Raw genomic sequence first — 23,987 nt, 5'->3', positions numbered from 1 at the left:
GAGTTCAACCTGACCCTCGCAGAGTTCTCACCGTGGGCGTTGTTAACCCCCACTTCTCTGGGCGAGAGAGGGAGGCTCAGAAATTGAAAGCACCTGGACAAAGGTTAGAGCACAAACATGGTGCAGCTGGGTTCACACCCACCACGTGACTTTCTGAGTCCAGGCTTTTAACCATGGCAGATGCTGAGTGACCAGGAGGCAGCGAAAAAACAACATGTTTCTGTGTCCACAAGAGACACTCTTAAAATACAAAGATACAGAAAGGCTGAAGACAGAAAGAAGTCCTGATAAATTCTTAAGAATATATAGACTGTATTTTCTGGCTTTAACATAATAAAACTAGATATAAGCAGCAAAAGAATAGCTAAACACCTCATATCTGGAAATGGAATAGTATATGACTAAAAACTATTGTGCTAAAAAAAAACAATCAAGAGAAATTATGAAATACTTAGAGCTGAAAGACAATGAAAACACTGCAACGTTTTACTATACTGAAGATGCACCCTAATTTTATATACCACTAAGAAAGGAAAAAACTGCTACTTGAAATCGTCATGCCATTGACTATAAGATGCATCTTGATTTCAGAGATGATAAATGTGAAAAACATGCTTTTTAGATGAAATAGTTTTGTCAAAATTTGAGGGCCATAGCTAAAGAAGTACTTGCGGGTAATTTTTAACTTTAAATAAAATGTTTAGTGAAATTAAAAAAAGATAAAACTGGGCTTCCTAGGTGGTGCAGTGGTTGAGAATCCGCCTGCCAATGCAGGGGACACGGGTTCGAGCCCTGCTCCAGGAAGATCCCACATGCCGCGGAGCAACTAAGCCCGTGCACCACAACTATTGAGCCTGCGCTTTAGAGCCCGTGTGCCACAACTATTGAGCCCATGTGCTGCAACTACTGAAGCCCACACACCTAGAGCCCAAGCTCCACAACAAGAGAAGCCATGGCAATGAGGAGCCCGCGCACCACAACGAAGAGCAGCCCCCACTCACCACAACTAAAGAAAGCCTGTGCACAGCAACAAAGATCCAACACAGCCAATAAAATAAATAAATAAATAAATAAATTAAAAAAAAAAAGGTAAAACAGAATAGCCAAACATGCATTTCAGAAGTCGAAAATGAGCCACAGAGCAAACCCAAAGAAATAAGAAATATAATAAAAGTGAGGGTAGAAATCAATGAAATAAGAAACAATAACAATACACAGTAAAAAAAATACACAATAAATAATATTAGAAAAAAGCTGGTGTTTTGAAAAGATTATTAGAACAGACGCACCTCTGGCAAGACTGTTTAAGGAAGAAAAACAGAAAAGGCAATAAGAAAATGCTGAATGAAAGAGATTTAAAAATTCTGCAAAAGAAAATTATAAACAAATATGAGCTAAAATATTTGAAAACCTAAACAAAATGAGAATACATTTTGGGAAAAAATATAAAAATATACCAAAATTGGCCTGAGAATAAATGGAAAATATGAACAAGCCAGTAAGCATTCAATAAATTGAAATGGTAATCATAGTCTCTCTGCCCAAAAAGCCCAGCCCAGATGAATCCTATAACATGGGTGTGTTCTCAAAACTTTTCGAGAATAGACACTTGCTATCTCACGAGTTATTTCTGAGAAAGAGAACAGGAAACCTTATTTGATAGTATCAGGCCATCTGTGATTCTGAAGCCAAATAAGGCTAGTAAAAGGAAAGAAAGTTAGAGGTCTGTTTCATATATAAACACACAGATTTTATATATATATATATATATATATATAACATATTAGCTAACTGAATCAAGAGTATAGGAATCCAGGAACATAAATCTATAAATTGCCACATAAATAAGGGAGGAAAAGAACAGGACTATCACAATAGATAAAATGTAAAAAAGCCCAAAATATTTAATAAAGTTCAATATTTATTTATGAGAAAACCTCTGAGCAAACAAGAAATAGAGAAGAACTTCCTTAACTCAGTAAAGATTATACTTCGACTGCCTAGTAACCATCATTCTCGATGGAGAAATTTTTACGTGCATTACTTTTAAGATCAGGACCACAAGTCTGCTCACTATTCCTACTACTGTTCAGTGTTGTCATGGAGGTCCTCACCAATGCTAAAAGAAACAAAAAAGAATGAAGAGTACAAAACTGGAGAGTGAAGAGAGATTAAATTGTCTTTATTTGCCTATGACATCATCAATTACCTCTAAAACCAAAAGGATCAACAGACAAACTATTAGAACTAGGTGGTGAGCAAGGCTGTTAAACACAACATCAACTTATAAAGCACAAAAGCACTTCTCTACATCAGCAAGCCCTCAATAGGGGATGCAGCCAAAATAAGGCACCAATCACACTAGCAACAAGAACTAGATGGAACTGAGGAGTCCACCTAGAGAAAATGCAACTCTTATGGAATAAAAAGGACAAAGAGAGACTAATCTATAAGTTCAATGTAATTCTCATTTAAGAAATTCAGTTGGGGACTTCCTTGGTGGTGCAGTGGTTAAGAATCCTCCTGCCAATGTAGGTGACACGGGTTCAAGCCCTGGGCTGGGAAGATCCCACATGCTGTGGAGCAACTAAACCTGTGCACCGTAACTACTGAGCCTGTGCTCTAGAGCCTGTGAACCACAACTATTGAGCCTGTGTGCCACAACTACTGTAGCTTGTGCACCTAGAGCCTATGCTCCACAATAAGAGAAGCCACCACGAGGAGCCTGTGCACCACAATGAAGAGAAGCCCCCACTTGCCATAACTAGAGAAAGCCTGTGTGCAGCAATGAAGACGCAACGCAGCCAATAAATAAATAAATTTAACAAAAAAAAGAAAAAAGAAATTCAGCGAGATTTTAAAACAAAGGAAATTTATACCTTATTCTAAAATTTTTATAAAGAATCAGACTATACTACAAAGCTACAGTAACCAAAACAGCATGATACTGGCACAAAAACAGCACACTGATCAATGGAACAGGATAGAGAGCCCAGAGATAAACCCATGCAGTTATGGTCAATTAATCTACAGCAAAGGAGGCAAGAATCTACGATGGAGAAAAGACAGCCTCTTCAATAAGTGGTGCTGGGAAAAGTGCACAGCTACATGTAAAAGAATGAAATCAGAACATTTTCTAACACCATATACAAAAATAAACTCAAAATGGATTAAAGACCTAAATATAACACTGGATACTATAAGACTCTTAGAGGAAAACATATGTAGAACACTCTTTGACATAAATTGCAGCAATATTTTTTTGGATCTGTCTCCTAGAATAATGGAAACAAAAGCAAAAATAAACAAATGGGACCTAATTACTTATAAGCTTTTGTATAGCAAAGGAAACCATAAACAAAATGAAAAGACAACCTATGGAAAGGGAGAAAATATGTGCAAATGATGTGACTGACAAGGGATTAATTTTGAAAATATACAAAGTTTATACAGCTCAATATCAAAAAAACAAACAACCCAAATAAAAAATGGGCAGAAGACCTAAATAGACATTTCTCCAAAGAAGATGTACAGATGGCCAACAGGCACATGAAAAGATGCTCAACGTCACTAATTATTAGAGAAATGCAAATAAAAACTACAATGAAGTATCACCTCACACCAGTCAGGATGGGCATCATCAAATCCGCAAATAATAAATGCTGGAGCGGGTGTGGAGAAAAGGGAACTGTCTTGCACTGTTGGTAGGAATGTAAGTTGGTGCAGCCACTATGGAGAACAGTATGGAGATTCCTTAAAAAACTAAAATAGAGTTATCCTATGATTCAGCAATCCCACTCCTGGGCATATGTCCAGAAAAGATAAAAGCTCTAATTCGAAAAGATACATATACCCCAGTGTTCACTGCAGCACTACTTACAGTAGCCAAGACATGGAAACAACCTAAATGTCTATCAACAGACAAATGGATAAAGAAGATGTGGTGTGTATATACACACAATGGAGTATTACTCAGCCATAAAAAAGAAAGAAATAATGCCATTTGCAGCAACATGGATGGACCTAGAGATTATCATACTAAGTGAAGTAAGTCAGAAAAAGACAAATATATGATATCACTTATATGTGGAATCTAAAAAAATGATACAAATGAACTTATTTACAACACAGAAACAGATACACAGACTTAGAAAACAAACTTATGGCTACCAAAGGAGAAGGGGGGGGGGGATGAATTAGAAATTTGGGATTAACAGATACACACCACTATACATAAAATAGATAAATAGATAAATAAAGACCTGTATAGCACAGGGAGCTATAGCCAATATTTTGTAGTAAAATCTGAAAAGAATCACTTTGCTGTACACCTGAAACTAACACAACATTGTAAATTAACTATACTTCAATTTGAAAAAAAAAGAATAAATGTTTACAAATAGATAAGTTACTCGAAAAAAGAAGACGGAAAAAAGGTGGAAAAGTGGGCAGGCTCGACCTACATTATGGGTCAAGTTGTGTCCCTCCCAAATCAGTTTCAGTGAAGTCCTAACCCCGCAGTACCACCCAGGACCATATTTTGAAAAAGGGTTACACACTGCAGACATAATTAGTCAAGATGAGGTCACCCTGGAGGAGGGTGGGCTCCTAACCCAATACGACTGTGTCCTTGTACACAGGGGAAATGCAGACACAGGCATGCCCATAAGGGAAGGACACTGGGTGAAGATGAAGGCAGTGATGCAGTGATGACTTCTCCAGGTGAAGGAACCCCAAAGATTGCCAGCAACCCCCCTGAAGCTAGGAGAGACAGATGGCGCTGACTGCCTCACAGCCCACAGAGGAAACCATTCCTTACTCTGAAACTTCTGGCCTCCAGTTCTGTGAGATGGCAAATTTTTGTAAAGCCACTCAGTTTCTGGTACTTTGTCATGGTTGCCCTAGAAAACTAACAGAACCAACCGGACATTAAAACAAACTACAGAGCTATGGCAATTAAAACAGACAGATAAACCATGAAGCAGAAGAGAGACCTCAGAGACAGTTCCAGTTATATAGGAACTTGATATATGATAAAGGTGGCACCACTTACCAACAAGAAAAGTATGATTAGCTTTTAGGCAGCTTACTATATGCAGCAGAAGAAAACTGGATTCCTAGGGAGGGCCACAGACAAAGGTTAACTAGATACATTAAAAACCTAAATGTGAAAGGTTTAGAAAACTACTGTGGAATATCTTTGACACCTAGGCATAAGAAGGAGTTCTAAAACAAAACCCCCAAACTACAAACCATATGTGAGAAATCAACACATTAGACTACATCAAAAATAGGGACTTAAGGACAGTAGATGACAGACTAGGAGAAGATATTTACAATCTGTAAACCAGTAAAGGACTAATATTTTAGACTATACGTGGAATTACTACTAGTCAACAAGGAAAAGAAAGGAAACCCAAAAGAAAAAAGGACAAAAAATATGAAGGCAAGCCACAAAGAAGAAACACAAATGGCTAACCAGCATACGAAGGGATGCTCAAGGTCACTAGACTGAAAAATGAATATGAAAACAAAACGGTACACTCACAACACAGGCAGCACAGGACACGGCTGGAGGGAGCCTGTGTGGGTGCAGCCCTTCTGGAAAGCAGTGTGGCTGGGCTTACGCACACCAAGGACACAAAGGGAGAAAGGAAGTATCTGGCTGTGAGGACACCACAATTACGTCTGCCAGAGAGATATTCCCAGGTTTCAGAGGGAGATGAGTACACTAGCTACCAGGGTGTTGCCTGGGCTAGTGCAGTGGAGGAAAAGCGACTGTGCATCACTGGGGGAATGGGCAAGAAAATGCAGTGGGTATGCATGCTGGGAAGCTACACCACACCAAGAAGCCAGCAGCAGATATACACACGGGTGAAGGTAGCACTGAGGGAGAAAAAGTAAGGGACAGAATGAGACCCACAGCCTGGCACCACTTGCATAAATTAAAATTCATGTCCTTAAAATGATACATGTTTCAGAATGACAAATGTAAATAAAAAGATCAACACTTTAGAATGCTGGCCTAGAGGAAAGTGGATGGCAGCAGGGGTAGGGGATAAAAGGAAATAAGAAAACAGGTGTGTTTTATTACAGTGCCCCAGAGGGAGGGATACAACTGATGCAACCTTCTGCATCTGAAGCCCAGAGGGAGAAAAGGGTACGAGGCTAGAACTCCAGCAGCCCCAGAGACCGACGTGGAGGTGGTGCTTCCCCAGGGAATCCAGTGTACGCTGTGCTGACTCGGCAGCCAGGAGTTTGGCGCTGTCAGAGCAGATGTCGTGACCCTTGTCACTTACGGCAAACATTTAGTCAAACTGTCGCTTGCCCACACTTGGAAGATGGAATCCACGCCAACGGTGCCAGGGCTCCAGAACACTACGCTGTGTGGTGGGGCTTGCCGTGTGAACAGGTGCTGTCAGCCAAGGGGTCTGCAGGGACAGGTGGACAGGGACAGAGAGGCCAAAGGTAGGGGTCTCACAGGCTAGAAGAGTCAACTGCTTTTGGACTCGGAAGGGAGAGATCAGTGTCAGCTGCTTTCCTCATGCCTCAAGCTGTTATTCCACATGACTGGCCACAACATGAGAAAGACCGAGACAGCAAAGAAATGGAGCAGGTGTGGGAGCTGTGTTCACTCAATAAACAAACTACGGTCACTGACACATGAATCAAGTTGATGCAGGCAGACCAGAGGCTGTGACAGAGGGAACTGCATTGTTCAGGAAACCACCAGTCTGGTTTGAAAAACAGCTGACTGTTGGGTCCCTAATGAAACCTCCAGGCCAGCAGACTGACACCAGCAAGAAGCTGGCCGTGAGAGTTGTGTAGCCACCAGGAGGGCCCGCTCCCCGAGAGCCCACTTCTCATGTGCCACAGAAGATGGTGGTCTCAGGGGCCACGGAGGTCGGCAGACATGCTCTCGAGAGGGCAGAAGCGGGGCAGCCAGACATGCTAAGAAATGGAGTCCGCAGAGCCCCGGGCAGCCTTCACAGTTCCTGCCCAGAGGACACAATGACCACCATGGGCCAGGGACTGCCAGGTGTGTCCCTTGTTTCCTCTTTCCCAATAGGCATTTCATCGTGGCTATCCTGTTTCTGCTCTACCCGTTCATCCCGGCAGGACAGGCAAATGTGACTGACAGGTGGTCTAGTTTGAACACAAGCCCTGTGGCTTGAGGGAGAGTGCTGCCCATCCCCCAGGGCTGTGGACTTTGAGGAAGCGGGGGCTGGATGGGACTTGCTGGTAGCTCAGTGGGGCCGACTGTGGTCGTGACACCTACTCTCCCCTTCACCTGGCCTGCAGCCCAGAAACAAGAGCCCCAGGCTCCCTTTCAAGCCAAGCCTGGCCATGCTGACTAGTCCTTTCCTATGTGATCGGAAGAAATGGTGAGTGCAACTGCTGTCTCACTGTTTGAGAACAGGTCCTTGGCTCTGGGCCTCTGCTCTTCTCCCCACTTCCACTGATGAGAATGGTGACAACTCAAGTGGCCCTGAGTGCTGGAGCTGCCATTGGCCTGAGTCCCTGCGACTGTAGGGAGCAAAAGTGCTGGTCTGAAATGCTTTCCTTGGAACTATTATGTAACAGATTCAAACTTCCATATGTTTAAGCCATTCTATTGCAGACTCTGCTAAGCTATTACAGTAGCTTAGTTTCCCCTGATGCGCATGTATGTCTGTATGCTGACCAAAACCAGAAGAAAACATGGAAAAATTAAACCAGATAATTCGTTGGGAGGGTAAAACTATTTTCTTCCTTTTCTCTTTTTGCTTCAATTTTCATTGTTGCTATTACAATAATACTAATTATGTAATAGTTAAAAAAAAGACAGGACAAAATAGTTTATTTGTACTGTCTGCTGTCACATTATCTTCAAAAAAGTTAAAGTTTTGAGGATACAGAATGGCATCCTTCTGGGTAGCTTCTGGGCAAGAAAGTGTTGCAATGTTTAGATGCTGTCTTTCAAACTCAGGCGTGACCGCTCCTTTCTGGGCTGGCTCCCCTTGACCACTCTGAAGTGATCCTGGAGACTCAGCAAGATTAACTTAATGGCAAAGCTTGAAAAGGCAATACTAACTAATATCTTTAATCCACTTCTCCATTTCTTGGGGCAAATAATTAGTACCTGAAGTAGACAGAAACAGACAGCAGGGGGAGAATGAACGCATGACAGGCAAAATTCAGGTTTAGATTCAAAAGACCCAGGTCGGACTTCCTAGGTGGCGCAGTGGTTAAGAATCCGCCTGCCAATGCAGGGGACACGGGTTTGAGTCCTGCTCTGGGAAGATTCCACATGCCACAGAGCAACTAAGCCCGTGTGCCACAACTATTGAGCCTGTGCTCTAGAGCCTGCAAGCCACAACTATTGAGCCCGTGTGCCGCAACTATTGAAGCCCACGTGCCTAGAGTCTGTGCTCCACAACGAGAAGCCACTACAATGAGAAGCCCGTGCACCAAAATGAAGAGGAGCCGTGACTTGCAGCAACTAGAGAAAGCCTGTGTGCAGCAACGAAGATCCAACACAGCCAATAAATAAATAAAATAAATACACTTATAAAAAAAAAGAAAAAAACAAAAACAAAACAAAAGACACAGGTCAGTTTTATTTTGTTTTTTTTTTGTTTTTTTGGCACACGGGCTTAGTTGCTCCGAGGCATGTGGGATTTTCCTGGAGCAGGGATTGAACCTGTGTCCCCTGCATTGGCAGGCGGATTCTTAACCACTGCACCACCTAGGAAGCCTGGCACAGGTCAGTTTTTAGCTGTGCCACCAGGGACATATGATTTACCCATTTGCTTTTGCCTTGTCACTTATATTTCTCCCCATTTTATAAACTTTTCTCAGGGGTTGCTGGGAGACTCAAATAAAATAAATGCAATAACGTGTAAGATGGCCTAGGATCAGGTCTGAAAATACTAGGACCTCACAGATGTGTCTAGTCTCTCCTTCGGCAGGATAAAACGACGCAAGACTGGAAAGGCAGCACGTGACAAGCTCTACTACTGTAGACAAGCAGCAGGAAACCAGGCTGTGATGTGGACATAAAGCCAATTCCCACCTGTACTTTGTGAAACATCTGTAAGTTAATTGCTTTGACTTCCTCCAGCTGCTGGCGGAGGGCGACTAAAGTGTCCTGCTTCTCGTGGGTGTCCTTTTCTAGTAACTTCATTGCAATTTCCATTTCGGTTTTCATTCCAATTTGCAACTCCAGTTCTTTTTCTAGTTCCTTAAAAGGATATTAATGATTGTCATACTGAGTGAAGTAAGTCAGACAGAAAAAGACAAATATCTTGATATCACTTATATGTGGAATCTAAAAAAGGGGTACAAGTGAACTTATCTACAAAACAGAAATAGAGTTAAACATGTAGAAAACAAACTTATGGTTACCAGGTGGTAAGGGGGGTGGGATAAATTGGAAGAATGGGATTGACATATACACACTACTATGTATAAAATAGATAATCAACAAGGACCTACTGTATAGCACAGGAACTCTACTCAATACTCTGTAATGACCCATATGGGAAAAGAATCTAAAAAAGAGTGTATATACGTATAACAGATTCACTTTGCTGTACACCTGAAACTAACACAACATTGTAAACCAACTATACTCCAATAAAAAAAAAATTTTTTTTAAGTCAAAAAGAAAAGGATATTAACAAGGAAAATATTAAAGTAGGTCACTGAAATGAACTTAACTGATGTTGGGCAGTGCTGAAAATACAAACTGAAGGTCAGAATAGGTTAGGGAGACGTAGACAAGTCTGTCTGGAGCGTAACTAGATTAGGTTCTTCCCCCTTTTCTCATTTTACAATGAACACTGGCTCCCCATCAAGCCAACAGAAAGAACATAGGTGGCAATGAGGAATACTCTGTATTTTTTTTTCACATTGTTAAAAACTTTATTTACATAAAAACTCAACTTGTTTTTAAAAGCAGGTTGAAGCATGTGTGTGCAAAGTGCTGACGGAAGTCACTTAGAGGGAATAAACTGGGGAATCTTTCTGACTCTCAGGCTGGCACTCACCAAACGGGCTTTCTTCTCCTCCTTCAGCTGCTTCCACACATCATTGTACATTTCATCCAGACCTTGCCGAGTCTGCTTGTAAGTTTCCAGCTCAACTTTTGTATCCTGTTTGGTTATCTATGATCAAACAAGAGTGGGGAGGAATGGTTTGCTTACAGAAGCAAGCTAACTACAAAGTATTTTAAAATATACCATATATTTTTTTTAAGTAGCCGTAATTTCTATTCTTCAAGCATAATAGAGAGAAAGGTTAAAATTTTAAAGATATTTTGAAATATCTTTGAACTTGAAGAATGAGAGCAAGCCAATAGATTTTTGAAAAGGTAGGTTCAGAAAACAATTTAATTTTCTTTAAAACAGAATAGTCGTTCTGAGTGGGAAAGGTCTCCATTCAGTATTTATCTAGCACATTTTTAGCACTGGGTGAATTTTGAGATAAATCGGATATGGTCTCTACCCTCATGTCATCAGGGGAGACAGCTGCAAGCCAGCAATTCTACAAAACAGCAAATGGATTCTGTAATGGAGGGAGGTGCAAAGAGCTATGGAAACACAAGAGAAGGGCCCAGGCCTACCGATGGGTGCCGGGGCGGCATCACAGGGTACCGGGGCTCACAAGAGAAGCTGAAGAGGGAAGAGGAACTTTCACTCGCAAAGGCCCAGAGGCAAGGGAGCAGTGCACTTGGGAAACCCCAAGTGGTCCAGGTGGCCTGAGAGTGACACGGAAGGGCACTGCAGCAGGACTTCCCGCTGTCGAACAGGGCATCTTTGCATGTTCTGAGCTTGAGGTTAGCGAGGGACATCTCTGAGTGAGAAACATGCCGCCCAGCTGCGAGGCCTACTTCTCACCTCTACGCTTTTTTCGCTTTTCTCTCGGATTAATTCATTTTGTTCTCTTAAGTGTTGCTGTTCTTCTTGAAGTGAACAAATTCGGTCCGTTGCAGCTGAAAGCTGATTAAGAAAGATTTTTATATTTCTTAACATCAAAATGAATCTTAGTGTTCAAGTTAAAAGCCGACATTTGGCATCTTCACAATTGACCATGTATTTTCACATATGTGGTATTTTATTTTTTATCCTGGTTTTGAATAGGTAATACATTCACTTGGTTCAAAATTCCAAAGATATAAAAACATAAACAGTAAAATCTCTCTCCCACCCCTGCCCCTAGCCAGCTCTATCCTCCTCAGACATTTTTCTTTTACGAAAATGACAGCATACTACTTCATGTGGGCAAAGATTTACGGACACAAAATATTAGAAACAGCCTGAATGTCCAATACTAGAAACGGTTTAACAAATCACAGTAAAAGCATAAAACAGAAATACGTAGTTATTAAAATACTTACAAAAGCTTTTAATGACTTGAGAACACACTTATGATATAATAAAAATAAAAAATAAAGCATTGTTATAGAGTATGTTCTCACGTCCAGTTTTTTTTTTTTAAATTTAACCATGTTAAAAATGCTTAAGAAGAAAAACAAAAACAAACAAACAAAAGCTTAAAAAGAGATGGGGACTCTATATACCAAATGATAAAAATAGCTGTCACTTAGCCAAGGGATCATGGGCTTTTTTCCCCCCTGATTCTTCATTCTTTTTAGTTTTTCTAGCAAATGAGCAAAAGGATATCTTATCACTAGAGAGAGGAATCACAACCAAACCATTAAAGACATGCCTGAGGAAAACATCTTCCTTGCCTCGAACGAGTTAATGGAGTTTAGGGGAAAGTGTACGGGAGCAGGTGCCTTCATGGACCTGCTGAGGAGAGGTTCTCAGGAGAGGCAACGTAGAGGAGTAAACACCCCAACCAAGCTGTCCTTACCCAGCCTCTGAGCCAGGCTGAAGAGAGAAGGTGAGGCTGGAGAAGGAGAAAGAAACAAGACATGTGCCCTTGATACTTGGCTGTGCTCTTAGCATCATTTGATACTGGGGGCCCTGAAGCACTGAACTCCTTACCTCCTCAGGCTCAGAACCCAGGACTGGGGTTTCTAAACATAACTGCTGTGGCCAGGTAAGAAACATTAAGACTTGAAAAGAGCTGCCAGTTGCTACGAGGGAAGAAGCAGGCTAATTCCCATTCTACTCTCTGAAGACGTAGAGAGCACACACTGAAGTGAGAGCTATACTCTTTTCTAAAGTACATTTTCTATTACAACTGTTTACCTTTGAAGGAAAAATAACCCAGTTGTTCAGTTTCAAAAGCTAAATTAGACCTTCATCCACAGCATGCCACCTCCCCTCTGAACGGGGAGAAAATATTTGCAAATGAAGCAACTGACAAGAGATTAATTTCCAAAATATACAAATTGCTCATGCAGCTCAATGTCAAAAACCCAAACAACCCAATCAAAAAACGGGCAGAAGACCTAAATAGACATTTCTCCAAAGAAGACATACAGATGGCCAAAAAGCACACGAAAAAATCCTCAACATCACTAATTATTAGAGAAATGCAAGTCAAAACTACAATGAGGTATCACCTTACACCAGTCAGAATAGCCATCATTAAAAAATCTACAAACAGTAAATGCTGGAGAGGGTGTGGAGAAAAGGGAACCCTCTTGCATTGCTGGTATGTAAATTAGTACAGCCACTATGGAGAACAGCATGGAGCTTCCTTAAAAAAAATAAATATAGAGCTCCCATATCATCCAGCAATCCCACTCCTGGGCATAGATCCAGTGAAAACCATAATTTGAAAAGACACATGCACCCCAGTGTTCACTGCAGCACTACTTACAGTAGCCAGGACATGGAAGCAACCTAAATGTCCATCAACAGATGAATGGATAAAGTAGATGTGGTACATATATATAATGGAATATTACTCAGCCATAAAAAAGAAGAAAATAATGCCCTTTGCAGTAACATGGATAGACCTAGTGATTGTTATACTGAGTGAAGTAAGTCAGGCAGAGAAAGACAAATATCATATGATATAGCTTATACATGGAATCTAAAAAAGGGTACAAATGAACTTATCTTCAAAAAAGAAATAGTTACAGATGTAGAAAGCAAACTTATGGTCACCAGTGGGTAAAGGATGGGGAGGGATAAACTAGGAAATTGGGATTGACATATACAAACTACTATATATAAAACAGATAACTAGTAAGGACCTACTGTATAGCACAGGGAACTCAACTCAATACTCTGTAATGGTGTATATGGGAAAAGAATCTAAAAAAGAGTGGACATATGTATATGTATAATTGGTTCCCTTTGCTGTACACCTGAAACTAACACAACATTGTAAATCAACTATACTCCAATAAAAATTATTTTAAAAAAAACCCCAAAACAACAACAACAACAACAACAACAACAACAGAAAAGCACGCCACCTCATCTGGGAGAACAGAGTGAATCCACTTATTCTAAAATCAGCCGAGGTCCCCTTGAGCGCATCCACGTGACAAGCATTGGGCAAGGCACACTTATATGGCATTAGCCTGATCTAACCTTCACAACACTATTGTCAGGTATGAATTATCTCCCAATTTGGAGATGAGGGAAGTGAGGCCCAAAGGCCCACTCCACCCCCAGGTGGAGTCCTTTCCCTCTAAGTGTGATGACGTCTCTTCCGTGACGCCCATCTTTGAATTTCTTTCTCCTCTCACAAATCTGAGCTCCTCTCCTGAAAGCAGTTCAGGCCTGGCCCCTCAGGAGAGCACAGGAAGTTTAAAGTGAGCCTTAAACTGGGGTTCTCTGTCACAAAGGTGTGCCCCGCGACTCTCCTGTCAGCTGTCACCTGCCTCCACACCGTGGAGGGGTGGGGGGTCGCTCTCCGGCCCCTCTCACAGCCCTCTTCCTTCCCAGTGAGACTTGGTGGGGAGGCCCGAGCAGCCAGGGACCGCTACCTGTGGAAAGCCCGAGAAAGGCTGAGCAACCCCCCTCCTGCTAACAGGAGACAAGATGTGTCCACCAAGGAGACTGCCGGGCAGCGGGCAGCAAGCTTTCTTCCTCGGCCTCAGCCCTCCTTCTTCCTGTCCTTTCCTTCTCTCTCTTCCTAGTGAGAAAGCAGAGAAAGACCACACTGTGGGGAGACTGGTTCCATGCTCCTGAGAGGCCGCAACACGGAAGGGGCGGGTGAGGGGACTGTTACCCCGTAACAGAGCCTGTGCCTTCTGGGCGGCAGGGAGAACACGACATCATAGGAAAGGTGGGAAGAGAGGAAGAGAACAGCACGTTCGCAAAAGCAGTGGGGCGTTTCCAGCCAGGACTTGTCTTCTACTGGACCACTGTGAGGTGATGAAACCTAAGTCGCTTAGAGCTGGCTCACGATCTCTTGCACTGGCCCATGGGAGCCCCGGCCAGGGCAGAACCCAGACATTCTGAGGATGTGAACTTCTGAGAACGTCTGTCCCGTGTGCAGCTCAACCCAAGTTTAGCGATTCCCATTCCTACCAGCGAGAAGCCCTGGTCAGATATACTAACCATACCATTTCTCTTAGCCTTGGGTCGTTCTGTTTTAAGAATTTCACTAAGTTACAAACCTCTTCTTGAAGCTTTGAATTAGTCTTTTCCAACCCATCTATCTTGGTTTGAAGATCCCCAACTGTGCAGCTGTGAAAAAGAAAATATTAAGTAAATGCGAACTTATAAAAGCTGTTTTCCCAAATCTGTAAACAATGAGAATAGAGGTTCCTGGATTTCCTGTATGAAATGGCGAGTCAAATGGTCTCCAATTAACTCACTGATGAGAATTCTAAATATCTATCTATATATATATACCTGATGAGAATCCTAAATATCTATCTATCTATATATACCTGATGAGAATCCTAAATATCTATATATATACCTGATGAGAATTCCAAATATATAACTATATATATATATTACTGAAAAGTTTTCAATGTTTTATCCTCCATTTCTTCTTTAGCCAACTGGAAGGAAAACAGCATTTCCCCCAACACAATAAATGGGAACCAAAATGCACTGGCAGTCACATATCTAAAGTAATATTCATAACAAGATATTGGTACTTTTGGATAGTAGGATCAGAGGTGATTTTAAAATCTTTTTTATACTCTGATTTTTCACATATTCTTTAAGTAATATGCACTACTTTCATACTGAAAAATACGTAAAAGGTAATGCAGACTTGAGAACAACAATAATAACCACGACAAGAATAGAAGTTTTCTTTTCGGACAATGTGCCGGGTCCTGTGCGTTCTAAGCACTTTAAATGCATCAACTCATGTAACCCTCCCCACAGTTCTGGGAGGCAAATCTCACTGTGAATCTGTTTTACAGGTGAGGAAACCATAACTTTATACTGAAAAACTCACTTAAGTCCATACCCCTATGAACTCAGGTGGTCTGGCACCAGAGCCTGCATTTTTAGGCAACAGACCCCACTGCCAAAAACTTTTTGCCAGTGAGGGGGGTACCAAGAAACAAATCTGGCAAGGCTAATAAACCAGGGCGTAGGAATTGGGTGGGAGAAAAATAAAAATACAAACTGACACAAAATGAAAAAGGAAACAAAACATATGGAAGAAATTACAAGATTTAAGAGTATGCCATTTTCAATTCTGTACTGACTACATAACTCAGAAAATATCAATAAAATTTCTATTTTTTCTTAAAAAACATAAATTACCAAAAAAGATATATGCTCAAGAGGAGAAAAGTTAGATAAACTAACAACTAAGGAAAAACTGAAAAGCTGGCAACATATTGCCTGCATATAGGCTCTGAGCTTCAAATTTTCTCTTTCTTTTTTTAAACAATAAATAAATAAATTTATTTATTTATTTTTTAATTGGCTGTGTTGGGTCTTTGTTGCTGCGTATGGGCTTTCTCCAGTTGCAGAAAGTGGGGGCTACTCTTCATCGCGGTATGCGGGCTTCTCGCTGCAGTGGCTTCTCTTGTTGCAGAGCACAGGCTCTAGTCGCGTGGACTTTAGTAGTTGCAGCATGCAGACTTCAGTAGTTGTGGCTCACGGGCTTGTTGCTCCGTGGCATGTAGGATCTTCCCGGATCAGGGATCGAACCCATGTCCCCTGCATTGGCAGGTAGATTCTTAACCACTGTGCCACCAGGGAAGCCTGAGCTTCAAATTTTCAAGGAGCAAAGAACGCTCATGAACTAGGTGTTCCCAGGCACAGAAACAAGGCAAAGCTTCCTGATTCGTTTTGTGAAGCTGCATAACCCTGATCCCGTGCCAGAGGGAAGACTAAGGAACAACTATGTTAGGTTACACGTTAAGAGAACGATTCAATTATTAAAGCTATGATCAAGCAGAGTTTATCCCTATGAAGAAATCCATTAATAAACTATATCACATCAATAAATTAAGGGATAAAAGTCATGATTAACTTAATGGATGCTAAAAGGCATTTGATAAAATTCAACATCGATTCCTTATAAAAGTTCTCAATAAACTAGGAATGGATCAAGAATCTCTCTCTCAAAACAACAGCCAGCATTGCACCTCAGGAAAGCTCAGAGCAGCACTTCCTTAGGTATGTTCTGAAGAACACGCCAGCTCCTTTGACTGTTTCACTGGCTTTGGGGGCCAGAGAGGCTGCTCCTGCAGAGCACTGCTAATGTGCACAGTTTACTCTCTAAAGGGGGTCCAGAGAGAGAATTATGTCTCCCAAACATGTTACACTGAGAATTCCATCCATTCCCCATCAACACCTGCAACAACTAATGTTTCATGGAACACAGGAGCAGCTTTCCATTTAAAATGAAATTCAAGATAAAGATACCTGCTATCACTGTTGAATTGTTCTCAAAGGTCTAGCCCAGTGGTTTTCAACCTCTTTTTCCTGCCTAGCACATTGGAGGGATGTGTACTGATTCACAGCTGCAACAGTGCTTCCCATGCAGTGATGTCCAACTAAGCTGCTGTGGGCTGAGGGGTGGAGAGTCAGGTTTCATGTATTACTCTCTAAGCCGCATAACTACACAGAACAAAGGACCAAAGGATTCCCCAAAGCTTTTTATCAAGAAATCACACTCCAGCCTGTACACATGAGCACTGAACAACAATCTTTTTTCTTTGTTTGGAAAAAAGTTAGCTATAAATATATGGCAACTCAAAAAAGTTCCATGAGGCATTTACTGGGCACCGAGCATGAATTGCAACACTGGAAAAAGGAGGGAGTCCTACCTTAAGTGCCGGTTAAGTTCTTCCACATAATTTTTTTGATCAAGGACATCAGTAATTCTTTCCTGCCTTTTAAAAAGAGCATAAAAAGAGAGAAATTCTTTTTACTCAGTGTTAGTACTTTGTAATTGTCCCCCAACCTTCCAATCACCTTGTAAGAGTACCAGTGCCACCAAAGTCATCAGGAAACCAAGACACAGTCAGAGTTTAGTAATGTCTGCATGGTCCTGAGTGAACCAGCAAGGCTGGCTGGGAAGACATGAAAACATACTGGAAACACACATGAAGACACACTGGAAACATGCTGCCGGGAGAAGAGCATCCCTGCAGATGCTCCTCCCACCTCACCCCTAGCATTTGAGAAAGCCACCAGCATGCAAGGTGAAAACACTGAAATCCACATGCAAATGGCTCTCGAGGTAGGAGAGGAAGCAGCCCTTGTTCTACTGAAGGAAAAGAAGCTGGCTCAGAAAAGAAGACCACAAGACTCTTCAAAACACAAAGCTGATTACTCTGGGTTAAAAAAAAAAAAGTCTTTGGGAATTCCTTGGTGGTCCAGTGGTTAGGACGCCACACTTTCACTGCTGAGAGGGCAGGTTCAATCACTGGTCAGGGAACTAAGATCCTGCAAGATGTGCAGCGCGGCCAACAAAACAAAAACAAAACAACCAAAACAAAACAAAACAAAACACCCCAAAAAACAAAAACAACCCCAAAACCAAAACCCTTCATACTTCTTTAAAAAAAAAAAAAAGACGTCAACATTTTAAAGTTAGGCTCCCCCCCAAAATTTATTTACATACATATGTACATAAATGGGATCATTTGACCTGGGTTCATGCCAGATCTGTTTGTCGGTCACTACCTTTCTGCCCTTTACATAGTTCTCCTGGGTAACACATACTGATAGCTTGTTGAGTATCCTATGTACATATAATCATAATATCTATCTATATTTTTATATATAGCATATGCAATTAAAATATAAAATATATAACAGAGAATTTGGAAGTTTTAAAAAATGGAATATATATACTTCTCAGTATTATACTTTTCTCACTCAGTCATACCTGTGGAAATCCCTCTAAATCTACTATATGGTAGGTCAAATTTGTTTTTTTCATGTCTGTATAATATACCACGGTGTGGAATATTTTGGATGTTCTACAATTCATTCAGTTGCAGATGTCCCTTAAGTATCCATGGGGGACTAGTTCCAAAGCCTCTGTGGAAAGCAAAATCTGCGGATGCTCAAGTCCCTTATACAAGCAGCACAGCACAGCTGGCCCTCCACACCTGTGTTCCCTTCATGGTGGGTAATACGTTTATTTCCATTTCTTTTTTACTTATTTACTTTTGGCTGCGTCGGGTCTTAGCTGAGGCATGCAAGATCTTCTGTTGTGGCATGAGGGCTTCTCTCTAGCTGGGGTGTGTGCATTTTCTCTTCTCTAGTTGTGGCGCGCAGGCTCTCTCGTTGAGGCATGTGAGCTCTGTAGTTATGGCACACAGGCTTAGTTGCCCTGTGGCACGGGGGATCTTAGTTCCCTGACCAGGGATGGAACCCGCATCCCCTGCATTGGAATGGTGTATTCTTTACCACTGGACCACCAGGGAAGTCCCTATTTCCAGTTCTTTTTGACATTAAGAATATATTTTAAATTTCAAGTGAGTGAATCCTTGTCCTTTGGGTGCATGAAGCATTAATGGGGTTCCTGCTGGTCCCTTCCTTGGTAAGGCGCACTGCCAGGGCACTGAGACCGGCAGAGCCCTCCTTATGAAGACATGTGAAAGACAGGCAACAGGGGCACATGGTAAAATATTCAAACACAATGCAAGGGTTTACAGTGAAACTCCCTCCCACGCCTGTCTCCTGAACTCTTCCCACAGGCAGCCGTGTTTTCAGGTCTATGTGCCTCTTAGGAAATGACCCATGTATATGGAAGTACAACACATAAATATGGGTGTATGTTTTTCTTGTTATAACATAAATGGCAGCATGTTATATACATTGTTTGCTTTTTTTCTCCTTTCCTTTTTTTTTTTTCCAGGATAACTTCTTTTACTGCTCTTGTTAACAAGGATGAGGTAGAGCTATAAGTGGCATGAAAAGACATCTAAGACACACTGGGATCAAATAATAAGTCTAGTGGCAACTTAAATATATAATAGTACCTTTCTATTTATATCCAAACAAACCATAGAGCAAATTACACTACCCACAAATATATACCTGCAAGGCATTAAAAAAAAAAAGGCTTGGAAGGAGTCATGCATGAGTAACTTCCTCTGAAGAAGGAGGGGGAGTGGGACTGAGATGGAGATGAGGGGATAGTGTGAACAGGGAAATTTCTCTTGTACTCTCTATTCTTCCACAGAGCCTAATTCCTTGAACAATGGGAGCAGTAATGTATTACCACTGTAATTAAAAATAGCTAAATAAAAACTAAAATTTCAAACAATGCAAAAACAAAAGTAGCATTCTTTGTCAACAGTTATATGAAAAGATGCTCAACATCACTAGTCATCAGGGAAATGCAAATCAAAACCACAACATGGTATCACTTCATATCTGTTAGAATGGCTTTCATCAAAAAGGCAAGAAATAATAAGTGCTGGCCAGGATGTAGAGAAAAGGGAACCCTTGTGCACTGCTGGTGGGAATGTAAATTGGTGCAGCCACTATGGAAAACCATATGGCAGTTCCTCAAAAAATTAAAAATAGAACTACTAAATGATCCAGCAATTCCACTTCTGGGTATTCATCCAAAGAAAATGAAAACTAAGTTGAAAATGTATATGCACCCCCGTGTTCACTGCAGCATTATTTATGAAAGCCAAGACATGGAAACAACCTAAGTGGTACAGTCATATAATAAAATATTATTCATTCATAAAAAAGAAGGAAATCCTACCATTTCTGACAACACGAGTGGACTTTGAGGGCATTATGCTAAGTGAAATAAGTAAAACAGTGAAAGACAAATACGTTATGATCTTACTTACATGTGGAATCTAAAACAAACAAACACAAAATCAAACTCACAGATACAGGGACTGGTTGCCAGAGGTGGGGTGTGGGGGAGTGGGTGGATATGGTCATAAGGCACAAACTTCTAAGTCCTAGGGATGTAATGTACAGCATGGTGACTGTGGCTAATAACACTGTATGGCGTATTTGAAAGCTGCTAGGAGAGTGGATCCTAAGAGTTCTTATCATAAGAAAAAGATTTTTTTGTAACTATGTATGGTGATGGATGTTAACCAGACTTATGGTGGTGATCATTTTGCAGTATATACAAATATCACGTCATCATGTTGTACACCTGAAACTAACATATGTCAATTATACCTCAATTTTAAAAATGTAATTTTTTTTGGTCAGAATTTCATTAAAAATGTGAGGAACAGCATACAAAGCAAAACTTACTCTTTGCCACCATCAAGATCCTGCACATCCTTAATGTAGAGAGAAAAATCGATCACTCCAACCTGATAGAAATAAAATGCACCAGTTTAAATGAAAAATAACTTTTCCCACTTTCCACAAACCTTACAATCCTTAAAATTCAGGGTGTTTACATTCCTGTGTCTTTCCTACAGTCAGTTAGGTTAACCAGCTTAAAGCAGCCATCAATCAAACAAACCGAAAGAAAATTTTACCACCTGGTTATGAGGCGTTTTTTGCATTTATTCAACAAATTGTGGACAAAGATCAACAAAGTTCCTTGGGTACAAAGTAATAAAAAGAGAGACCTGGGATCTCTGAAGTGGTTACCTTAACTGATAACTCTGATTCCTTCTTTCCCCAAATTCGGGTGAAAAGGTCCAGTCAGTATTTCATGGAAAATTCTCTGCTATTGTGGGGAACTAGGGAGGTCCAAGACCCCTCAGCATCTCAGGGTCAGGGGCTTTGTCCAGAAATAGAGCACTTGAGAGAGAGTGAATGAGAGCCCTAGCCTGCGGTGTAAGTGCAGCCATTCTTCTGAAATATAGGAAAACTGGGTCCGTCAATTGGGAAATATTTAAATCAGTCATGCTATAGCCATATTGCAGAACCCTATGCAACCATAACAAAGAATGCAGGGAATGAATACGTAATGAAATGAGGAAAGCTCCAGGATAAAACTGTAAGTCAAAGAATACTACGCACAGTGTTAACTTCTTATAGTAACCCCACTTATGTTAAAACCAAAGCTACATGTGATGTCTTCTGCAACTTCTCTGTTGTGCCTCCCACCAATCTATATTCCTGACCCTTGAACCTGGGTGGCCTTGCTGCCAGTCTCCACGAGCAGAAAGCAGAGGGAAGGATGCCGTGACTTCTGCAGCTAGGTTAACAAAGGCAGTACAAGCTTCTTCCTGGCCCTTTCTCTTGGGCATCTACCTTTGAAGTTCTGAGCTTTCACGGGAAAAATCTGGCTACCTTGAGGCACCACACTGGAGACTATGTGAAGAGACCACATGTAGACAGAGATGCCCAAGAAGCCCCTGCTGCTCCAGCCTCAGATCACTGAGCCTTCTCAGCCCAGAGGACGGACAGTGAGAATGCATGCCTCAGCCATTCCAGCCCCAGCCACCCACTTCCTGTAACGACAGGTGTGTTTAAGCATCACCTCGCTGAGCTCATCCCTCCCTCACCTATGAGGGACTGTTTATGTGACTTAATTTGTTACACTGCAATAGAAAACCATAAAAAATTTAATTAAAAACAAAACCTATGTATACATAAATACATAGAAAAAGCAGAAATAGTCCCTCAAATTTTTACCATTATCTGTGGGGGTAAGACTGGGATTGAAGGGGGAGGGGAGAAGGAGGGCATGAATTTCACTTTCACTTTACATGCTTCTGTAATTGTTTAACTTTTTTTCAACAAGCATGCATTTCTTTTGTAATACAAAAATAATAAAAAAAGAAATATATATTTGACTGGAAAAAAAGCAACAATAGAAAGAATGAGAAAGAATTAATACCCAAAGTAGAAATTAATAACTAGGAAACAGATAAAGCCCTCTTCCCAAAGCGGAAGTGATGAATAAAAGCAAGATGTGGTTCTTCAAGTTCAATACAGGAGACAAGTCTCTACCAAGTGCACAATATTACAATTTAGAAAAGGGAGATTTTAAAAAGTTGCAAGAAAATACTCTCATGCAACGAATAGATCTAAATGAAACAAATGATTTCTGGAAAAATATGAATGATTAAAAATTTTTCTAAGGCTTAGAAAACCAATAAATTGACCAAAGCTATGCAAAAAATTAACATGGTCAAAGCATGAGGACCATGAAGCTTTTGCACAAAGCTGAAATGGTCCTACCAGCAAGTTTTAACAAAACTTTAAAGAAAAATAATTCCTGCTTTAATAAACTGTTGTGGAAAACAAGAAAGAAAAGAATATTATCCAGCTTATTTACGAGGTTATACAATCCTGACACTGAAAAGGGACAAAGACAGTATAGAAAAGGAAAATTCAGACAAGCGTCACTTATAAGTGGAAATACAAAAATTCCAAATAAACCACAGTCATATTAAATCTAGGAGTACATGAAAAGAATAACGCATGACGACCAAGTAAGGTTTACTTTAAGAATACAGGGATAATACCACAACAGGAAACCTAGGAATTCATTCAATTATAATTATGGGTTAAAAATGGATATGACATCTCAACAAATGCCAAAAAAGGTATGTGATAGCATTCAACATTAATTTTTAAATAAAAATGCAAAGCAAGTTAGAATAGAACAGTACTTTCTAAACATGAGAAAGAGGACCCCTCACATCAACAGCAAAACCTCATACTTTACGGTGACAAATGAGAGGTACTGTATTAAAGATAAGAATAGGCCAGGAGGCTCAATTACATCTATCATTTAATAAAAATCCCAATCAAATTTTTATTTTGGAATCTGACAAAATGATGTTCAAAGTCATCTGGCAAAATGGACAGCCTCAACTATAGTTGAAAAAGAGGGATAACAAAGTAGGCAGGAGGTGAACTACCCGACCATAAAACACACTATGTGGCTTTGGTAATTAAAAGACTAGGTTACTGGCATAGAAATAAAAAGATTCAGAGACTATTAAATAGAGAGTCCAGAAATAAGCCTCAGATTATAATGGATATTTCAACACATGATAAAGAGGGAATTTCAAACTAGTAGGAAAATAATATTTGATACATGATATTGAGAAAACTGGTTTATTACTGTATTTATATAAGAAATCTAGACTTCTGCTTCATACTATGTCAAAATGAATAACAGGAAGAGTACTTAAATGTAAAAAAAATACACGTGATTTAAAAAATTAGGTTAATTTTTAGATGTGGAAGGACCCTACTAAGCACAATACCTTAGAAGGAATAAAGGAAAAGTCCACTAAATATGGCTGCCAAAAAAAAAAAAAAACAAAACAAAAGGTCTATAGGGAAAACAAGCCCCGAGATAGCAGGAAAAAAAATTGTAACAAATATTCTGACAAATGGTAAATATCCTTAATCTATAATAAAGGCGTGAAAAAAGGTGGAAAACTCAAAAACATGGGCAAAGGATATGAACAGGTGAACCGCCAATGGAAAATAAAACATAAAAAAACTTCACCTTCCTAGTTTTCAAAAATATAAATTTGAGATGAAGAGTTGTTTTTTCCATCAGACTGAAAAAGGTTCAAGTTATCAAACACTCATGTAGAATGTGTGCACTCTGACACAGCAATCGCAAAACTTATCCTAAGAAAATAGACAAGAGTAAAGTGAAGTACGAGGATGTTTATAACACTGTTGTTATAACGTGGTAACAACTTATGTTAATAAGTACTGGCTAAA

The 23,987-nt window shown here is 40.5% G+C and overlaps 1 protein-coding gene across 2 annotated transcripts in view; it reads right to left on the bottom strand.

Annotated features, from left to right (window-relative positions):
• RUFY1 (RUN and FYVE domain containing 1) overlaps window positions 1-23,987 on the bottom strand; it is a 56,213-nt gene that overhangs the window by 15,302 nt on the left and 16,924 nt on the right. For both annotated transcript variants that reach the window (XM_057709909.1, XM_057709910.1), the window contains 6 exons: window positions 20,589-20,650; window positions 17,165-17,230; window positions 14,534-14,603; window positions 10,881-10,982; window positions 10,032-10,148; window positions 9,056-9,223 (listed from right to left, as the gene is read on the bottom strand). In XM_057709909.1, coding sequence (XP_057565892.1) covers window positions 9,056-9,223; window positions 10,032-10,148; window positions 10,881-10,982; window positions 14,534-14,603; window positions 17,165-17,230; window positions 20,589-20,650 — 585 coding nt within the window. The remainder of the gene's footprint in view (window positions 1-9,055; window positions 9,224-10,031; window positions 10,149-10,880; window positions 10,983-14,533; window positions 14,604-17,164; window positions 17,231-20,588; window positions 20,651-23,987) is intronic.

This window comes from Hippopotamus amphibius, chromosome 15 (assembly GCF_030028045.1).
Source record: "Hippopotamus amphibius kiboko isolate mHipAmp2 chromosome 15, mHipAmp2.hap2, whole genome shotgun sequence".
NCBI lineage: Eukaryota > Metazoa > Chordata > Mammalia > Artiodactyla > Hippopotamidae > Hippopotamus > Hippopotamus amphibius.
Note: the sequence above shows the minus strand (reverse complement) of the source record. Positions and strands in the feature narration are given on the sequence as shown.